General features: G+C 35.1%; 1 protein-coding gene across 1 annotated transcript; it reads left to right on the top strand.

Moving 5' to 3' along the window:
• The first annotated feature begins 3,095 nt into the window (after positions 1 to 3,095).
• On the top strand, positions 3,096 to 3,692 carry LOC137407894 (uncharacterized). Its single transcript, XM_068094276.1, has 2 exons — positions 3,096 to 3,219; positions 3,328 to 3,692. The coding sequence occupies exons 1-2, from the start codon at positions 3,096 to 3,098 to the stop codon at positions 3,690 to 3,692; spliced, it is 489 nt and encodes a 162-aa protein (XP_067950377.1).
• The last annotated feature ends 5,465 nt before the right edge of the window (positions 3,693 to 9,157 follow it).

The raw sequence follows: 9,157 nt of genomic DNA, 5'->3' as shown, positions 1-9,157 counted from the left end.
GCTGTCATACTGCCAGAGCTGTTAAAACATAGATTCTGGACAAAATATTATTGGTATGGAATGACCTGCTCAGTCACCAGACTGAACCCTGTAGAAAATTTATGGCAGCAAATTAAGGTGATGATTATAAAACACAAGCCAGCATCTGAGAGAATGTTAAAAGAGCATATATTCGAGGCTTGGCATCATGGGGTTCGGTAGACAGACTCCAAAGGCTAGTGAACTGCATGAGATGTCATCTACGGGTTAACCTATAAATATTAATATACCTTTTAGCATTCTAATATTGACAATTCAGAGTAATAGTCTAACTTTCAGGTGTTGTGTTACAATTTTAAAGGATTTTGCAGTCAATATTGATGTTTATACCTCATCATAGATGCTTTAGAAGACTGTCAAAAAATTTGCATCTACTTTTTTTTTAAATATTATTTTACACTAATAAATGTAATATCCGAAAATCATATTTTGTAAGCGTTCATTTGATTAACTCAACGAGTTAGGAAATTACTAAAAGTGAATAATTTGCGAATGATTGCTAAAAGTGTTGAAAATGTACAGGTGTGCTAACACTTAAGATCATCACTGTATTTGTGTACTTGGAAAGTCACTAAATTTCCAAAATAATTTTTGCAAAAAGCAAATTTATCAAGTATTGAGAACTTAGTTAACAAAAATAATATCTAGATATTGAAAACAAATTCATTATTCTCAGCATTCCAAATGATAAACTCAGCACAAACCTGAATGTTTGACAACTCTTTGTTTAAGTGCATTATGGGTATGCTCTTTATTTAATACAACAAAAGTTAAACAAAAACATTATTAATTGTTTAGCATCAGCTTCAACTCAATTGCGTTGCTTCTTTTCAGCTGCCTCACAAACTGCTAGTAATTATCTTCCATGACACCTCATGCAGTTAGCAGAAGTGCCGTTGATACTTCCAATTGGGTGCTCCAAGAGAAGATAACTAACTTTTCTCAAACCATTTTGTGTTGATGTCTTTGTGTTCCGTTTTTTCTACATATGCTATCATAAGCAAAACCACAACAGAGCAATTCCTAAAAAAAGTTTTAAACATACAACATTCCTTTCAGATGTTCAGTGACATTATTGTTGCTGTGAAGATCTTGGATTATTGCGTTAAACCTGAATTGTTGGAGTTTCTATTAACAAATTGGAATCTTTGTTAACATGTTTTAACCTTTGTTAATATGTTAAAGTTTCTCATAACACGTTGGAGTCTCTATTATGATAAAAACTGTTTTGTTATAAACTTTGTCGAACAATACAAACAAAAATAAAACCAAACACTAGCCAAATTCATTTCAGTTATGAAGGACCTCACCACTTGGCTAACACGAGTACACATAGATGGCATAATATGAAGAGAATGCATACAGTCATACACCCAGTTAGTTGTCATAGAGAAGACAACTCATGCTCTTATGACTCCTGCTACTTACCATGCCTTACATAGGTTTTCTTGGCCAAACCTTTGCTCCTGAAACTATCTAACCCTAACTTCAACAATTAAGTTAGATGCTTTTAAATTTGACCTTCAGCCACTCGGGAAATTTATCTGCCACCTGCCTCCTCCCGTCTAGTAGATGATACAGTACTAGCGCTTACTGTTTTAATGTGTTGTCGACCCGAATTAGTCGAACAAATAATTTCATTTTCAGAACTGAATGACTTTTGTTTATTTTACAGAGCTTCCAAAAATTTCACATTTCAATATGGCTTAGTTGAGTAGTTGAAATCTATTTTAAATGGCTTTAAATAGAAACCTTTTCAAACATGCCATTCCACTGGTATGACATATTATTATGCCAGAAGGCTTACACAGTAAGACATAACCTGTAATCAAATGATCTTGTAGTGCGATTCTCCATTGCTCCTTGATTTTGATATTTTACTTAAATCTACACAGTAGCCGTTTTAATAGATACATACTCTTTACCATTTTGTGCTCACAGTTCGCCATCTCACAAAAACACAATTTGAAATTGTCTACTTTTCTATCTACATTCTACATAATGTAGTAGACAACTCTGAAGCTATCACTAATCAGTAACCCTTAATCTGCACTTGTCAAAACCTACTAACAGTTTGCGGTTGGTCTGATGAATCAGCTATATTCTTGCAGGTAATTCAGCATCCAAATAGTTTCCCTGTTTCAGCAGAAATGTCAGTGGAGGTAAAGTGTTACACTATTTACACTTTTAGTATAATACTTAATTGTAATGATTTATAACACGAGGGCTTCTTCCCAAATGTATCCAATTAGCCTAAAAAAACATTGCTTAGCTGATACATTTACATGTATCTCATCTATTGTATTGTTTGCGGTTTTAGTTGTCTATTGTGTTTCCCATTGTGTTTTACGTTGTGTCTTACATTGAGTTTTTCTTATTATCTGACCAGTTCAGTTTAACTTGTGCATTGCTGCTTGTAATAATTGTAATACTAGTAAATACTGAATATATTATCAACTAGTAGTAGGAATATTGCAATAACTGGTGCCAGAGAAAATTATATGTGCTCACTGCTTACGAATATTTTATGACTACGTAGCGCTGACTGACAATGGATCCTATTGTTAAGGTTTTAATGTAAACCATGCAACTATAACAACAACAGTTCAAGCAACAGCAGCTAGATATGCATAAAAAGTTTTTTTTGGAAGCTAGCAAGAGTGACAGCGGCTGCAGCGTTATTGGCCATAACTATACTCAAGTTTGTAAAACACACCAGAGACGTCGAAAAGTGACATGCCAAAAATAAATGAAATGATGAAAAATGCCGGAAATGATGAAATGTCTACTGACCGATGCTAGTCTGCCTGCTGAATTCTAGACCGAGGCCTTTGTAACTGCCACTTAATTAAAAAATAAATGTTCCACACGAGCTATACAGATCCATCCTCCACATGAGGCTTGGTTTGGTGTTACGCCACCTGCAAATCACCTTCAACAATTTTGGGGTGTTGTGTATGCGCATGTACCAGAAAATGAGAGGAGAAAGCTTGACTTCAGGTCAAGAAAATGTGTGCTGTTTGGCTAGGTGACTAGGGTAAAAGGTTACAGATTGTATGACGTTGAACGAAAAGGTGTTGTACAGCAGAGATGTCACATTTCAAGAGAGCAGGAATGATTTTGAAAACCCAACTCTAGACCGGGAGTCGACGCTTAGGAGACAAGTTCTGAACACTTCAGGTCAGGAATGTCAGGAGAGCAGACTACCAAACCAGAATGATCATGTATGCCAGGATTTATGAAGATCTTCTCAACAGCAAAAGTCACTAGAATTCTGTGGTGTTTTAGTACTTGCTAGTGCTGTTCACAAGTTGCAGAGAGAACCATCTTTAGCCGCAGAGGCAATAAAAATGGAGCATAAAGATCTCTGGAAATCGGCAGTACAAACAGAAATGAACACGCTACTTGATCAGAAAATTTGGGAACTAACCGAATTGCTCAAGGGCAGAAAGCTAGTCGGTAGGAAATGGGTGTTTAAAATAAAAACTGACTCTGAAAATATAGAGTGCTACATAGCAAGGCTTGTGGCCCGCAGGTTCAGTAAAATGTTTGGAGAGAACTATGATGAAACATTCTCTCTTATAATAAGAATAAAGTCACTCAGAGTGCTTTTTAGCCTCTCTGAGAGACAGAATTGCAACTTTAGCAAATGAATGTGACCACAACACTTCCTCATGCTAGAATAAAAAGTATATAAAGCAACAAAGTTTTATAAAACAAGAAAAATCTTGTTGTTTGTAAATTACGAAAAAGCATTTATGGTTTAAAGCCGTCACCAAGGTGTTGGAACGTAGAAATGAACAAGCAACTCTATACAGTGGAGATGAAACAAATTAAAAGTGATTTCTGCAGCTACCACTCTTTGAAAGGAGAGATGCTGTATATTACCATATACATGGATGGTATAGTGACTGCTGCACAATCAGAGACAGGAGAGCAACAAGTAAAGCGTGAACTTGTCAAATGCATTGCAGTCGTGCTTTTGTGAAAACTGTATTAATTCCTTGGCATGAAGGTCATATAATAGCCCTGTAGCTTTAATTGGATTGGAAAGCCTCTATACATAGACAAAGCCTTAACAGACTATGACATGGAAAACTGCAACCCGGTGGCCACTCCAATTAAACATGAGTTAAACTATAAAGATCTACTGACTCTGAACAAGCTGTGAATTGAAATATGTATCAGCCTGTTGTGGAAAGTCTTTTGTTTTTGTCAGCACAGCAGCAACCAGACCAGATATTTCTCAAACGGTAAGCTTAGTTGCAAAACCTTTATCAAAGCCAAGTAAACAGCACTGGTTAGCATTAAAGATAATATTTTGATATTCTCTTTATTGCTAACCAGTGCTTACCACTATTTTGCTATGGTAAAAATCACATTCAAATACAAATTTAAAATAAACTTTTCAAACTTTTGTATCCTATAATCTCTCAACGTCAATTCACGAAATTTGTTGACACGAACACTGTTAACAGAGTGCAATTGTTTGCTGTGTAAACTGGCACATTTCAACAGAGAAATTTTTGAAATAATAGTTTCAGATAATGACAATGAATTTTGCTGAAAATTATATTGTTATCCTTTTAAAAAGATAAAATACGATCTGCATAATATTACAAATATTTACCTAGCAATGTACATGTAACAAGTCTAAATGATTTATCCTTCACTTGAAATTGTTAACTAGCGCTGTCAGAGCTCAGCAAAATTTTTAGGTTTGTTGTAGGCTTTATAACTGATTCCGAGCAAGAACACCAAAAGCTCTCTTGGGTAACAGAAAAAACTGCAACAGTAACATTCTATTTTTAATAAATAAAATGCGATTATGGAAATTTTTAAAGCAATGATTAAAAATAAAGTAAAGTTAGGTTAGAATCTAGGCGTATCACTCTATAGAATCTATGCGTATCACCCTATAGAATCTATGCGTATCACTCTATAGAATCTATGCGTATCACTCTATAGAATCTATGCGTATCACTCTATAGAATCTATGCGTATCATTCTATTTAAAATAAAAAGTTCTTTACTAACGGATACAAACTTGAATTATAAGTTTTTTGTATTTGAATCACTTCAAGCACTGACTACCGCTGTACAGTAATTTTTTAGTATTGAACTCTCTTAGTCACAGCCTATTAAACATGATGCATAAAAAAATCTTTACTGCCACACCTGGTTTTCCTAGTCAAAGACAATGTGTTGCTGTGTTAAATGCTGTGTTAAAAAGTTACTTGCTTCAAGTACTCCAACAAGGTCTAATAATTTACCTTCATACAATATTCTTGTGGCAGCAATACAGTTATGCTCACTAGTCGAAACTTGATTTTCTGTGGAAGATACATTACGTCTCACGGCTATTATTTTATTCATCAGCCATTATAAGTTAGTAGCCTGGACCATTGTTATGTAATTGATAAAAGGTTTAGGAAGCATTCCTTGGCTAAAAATATATTCGGAAGGCAACAAACATTTAATAAGATTGAAGAAAGTTATGTATATTGAAAAATTAATCATAACTTATTAGAGTTTTGAACAATTTGTAACATATTATAACTAGCTAAATTGTAAAATAAACATCCATCTTCATATTTAATAAAATTCAACAGACAAGTTTCAAGTTTTGAAAGATGAGCCACTTGGTATTAGAATTGCGAGACTTCAATTATATTTTCTTGGATAAACTATTAGCAGACATTTTGTTCCTATTTCTTAATGAAGATATGCGACATATTTTAATAAGTTATGATAAAAATGTAATAATATTGTCCAACAAAAGAAGATTATTTAGAAATGGCACGTAGAAATAAGCAGGTTCAGCAGGCAGCTGATGACAAGTACATGTACATTGAAACTAAAGAAGTCTTCAAGTTGTATATTTGGTACAGGTAAGATGTAAAATTGTTTAGTTTTGTTTACTTATTCACAAGGGAGTCAAAATAATAATATTGCTATTTGAATTCATTGAAAAAATTTCAAATAAAATAGAAATAGAATTATGTCAAATCTTATTATAGTGGTTGTTTCTCCAATAATTACATTTTTTTGCCGATTGTATTGGTAACAAGACACATTGAGGCACCATCTAGCTAAAGATGGTGTCCCAATAGAAACACCAAACAGAAAGAAGCGGCAAACCACTGGTGAAACCTGCCAAAAACAGTCAATTATAAAAAGTAGGGAGAACCATGATTGCATATGTCCTCACAGGAGAGGACATGTGTAGAGAGAGGACATATGTAGAGAGAGGACATATGTAGATAGAGGACATATGTAGAGAGAAGACATATATAGAGAGAAGACATATGTAGAGAGGGGACATATGTAGAGAGAGGACATTATTCAGAATAATCAGAATCCTCTCTCTACATATGTCCTCTCTCTACATATGTCCTCTCTCTCTACATATGTCCTCTCTCTGCATATGTCCTCTCTCTAAATATGTCCTCTCTCTACATATGTCCTCTCTCTCTACATATGTCCTCTCTCTGCATATGTCCTCTCTCTACATATGTCCTCTCTCTACATATGTCCTCTCTCTACATATGTCCTCTCTCTGCATATGTCCTCTTGCTACATATGTCCTCTCTCTACATATGTCCTGTCTCTCTACATATGTCCTCTCTCTGCATATGTCCTCTCTCTACATGTGTCCTCTCTCTACATATGTCCTCTCTCTACACATGTCCTCTCTCTACATATGTCCTCTCTCTGCATATGTCCTCTCTCTACACATGTCCTCTCTCTACATATGTCCTCTCTCTGCATATGCCCTCTCTCTACATATGTAGAGAGAGGACATATGTAGAGAGAGGACATATGTAGAGAGAAGAAATATGTAGAAAGAGGGCATATGTAGAGAGAGGACATATGTAGAGAGAGGACATGTGTAGAGAGAGGACATGTGTAGAGAGAGGACATATGTAGAGAGAGTATATATGTAGAGTCTTCCCTCTATCTCTAAGGAGATAGAGAGAAGACTGCAGGGAGCTAGCATAGCATACAGCAAACTGAGACAAAGAGTGTTTGAAAATCCAGTCTTGCAAGTCGACACCAAGCTAAAAGTGTACAAGGCAGTAATTGTCCCCACACAACTGTATGCCTCAGAAACGTGGGCTACTTACAGCACTGACGTCAAGGTTCTGGAGAACTATCACATGAGGAAAATGAGAGAACTACTAATGATCAAATGGTCTGACAAACGCACTAACAATAGTGTGTATCAACAAGCTTAGATGTCCAGCCTCGAAAGTATGATCATTAAGAACAGACTTCGTTGGGCTGGACACTTGGTTAGAATGCCAAACTACAGACTACCAAAACAGATTCTGTATGCCGAACTAGAAAATGGGAAGAGGTCACAGGGGGGACAAAGAAAGCGCTATAAAGACTGTCTCAAAGATAGCTTGAAGCGTTGTCACATCAGATGTAAAACCTGGGAATGGAATGCCACGAGAAGAACTGGATGGAGAACTCTAACTCATAAAGGGGTGAAGATACATGAAAATGAAAAAATGCGTCATAGAGAAGAGCTCAAAGCAGCACGAAAAGTGCGGCTTAGCTCATCTGATACTTTGATGAATGATGACTACCAATGTCCACATTGCAATCGTCAATGCAGAGCAATGATCGGACTACGGAGCCATCTTAAAACACACCAAACACATCAATAAAGCAAGCAGACATCTTACTCTAAAGAGAGGGATTGCATAGAGAGAGAGAGATATATGTAGAGAGAGGACATATGTAGAGAGAGGACATATGTAGAGAGAGGACATATGTAGAGAGAGAAAGAGATGCCGCATTTCACCTATTACTTTATTTCTAACCGTTTAAAACTATTTTTAATGTTTTTCAGCAAACTAAATTCTTATAATCATTTTTATAAAACTCTTGTTAAAATTGTATTACACGTTTTAAAATAAAATTGAAACCACTTTTCACCGCAAATCAATATGGTGCAACAGATGTTTGTATAACATACAGATGTCCTGAATTAATTTTTGTTAACCAGTAGAGTTGGTCTCGCCTTTTCTACTCAACATAATCAAAGCGGAGTAGTCAATGGATACAATAAAATATTGCATATACTATCCTTTCGATTGCCTGTTATAGCAGTGAGTTTCCAAAACTACCTAAAAGTATCAACTCGAACTGATGTTTGCTTCAACTAGAAGTGTTGGAACAACAACAAGTTAATCTTTTGAATATTTTTAGGTTACAAACAACAAATTCAAAAGTATATGAACAACATAAGGGGAAAATCAACCATTTTTTATTGGATGACAAAGAGCTTTTGCATCTTCCTGAGAAATTTATTCGCAAAATTTATTCCATAGGTATGTATTACCTTTGGTTATACTCTATAGATATGTACTAGCTTTGGTTGAATTCTATAGGTATGTACTAGCTTTGGTTATACTCTATAGGTATGTACTAGCTTTGGTTATATTCTGTAGGTATGTACTAGCTTTGGTTGTATTCTGTAGGTATGTACTAGCTTTGGTTGTATTCTATAGGTATGTACTAGCTTTGGTTATACTCTATAGGTATGTACTAGCTTTGGTTATACTCTATAGGTATGTACTAGCTTTGGTTGTATTCTATAGGTATGTACTAGCTTTGGTTATACTCTATAGGTATGTACTAGCTTTGGTTGTATTCAATAGGTATGTACTAGCTTTGGTTATATTCTGTAGGTATGTACTAGCTTTGGTTGTATTCTATAGGTATGTACTAGCTTTGGTTTAATTCTATAGGTATGTACTAGCTTTGGTTATACTCTATAGGTATGTACTAGCTTTGGTTGTATTCTATAGGTATGTACTAGCTTTGGTTATACTCTATAGGTATGTACTAGCTTTGGTTGTATTCTATAGGTATGTACTAGCTTTGGTTATACTCTATAGGTATGTACTAGCTTTGGTTATACTCTATAGGTATGTACTAGCTTTGGTTGTATTCTATAGGTATGTACTAGCTTTGGTTGTATTCTATAGGTATGTACTAGCTTTGGTTATACTCTATAGGTATGTACTAGCTTTGGTTGAATTCTATAGGTATGTACTAGCTTTGGTTGTATTCTATAGGTATGTACTAGCTTTGGTTATACTCT

Source organism: Watersipora subatra, chromosome 11, assembly GCF_963576615.1.
Source record: "Watersipora subatra chromosome 11, tzWatSuba1.1, whole genome shotgun sequence".
NCBI classification, from domain to species: Eukaryota; Metazoa; Bryozoa; class Gymnolaemata; order Cheilostomatida; family Watersiporidae; genus Watersipora; species Watersipora subatra.
Note: the sequence above shows the minus strand (reverse complement) of the source record. Positions and strands in the feature narration are given on the sequence as shown.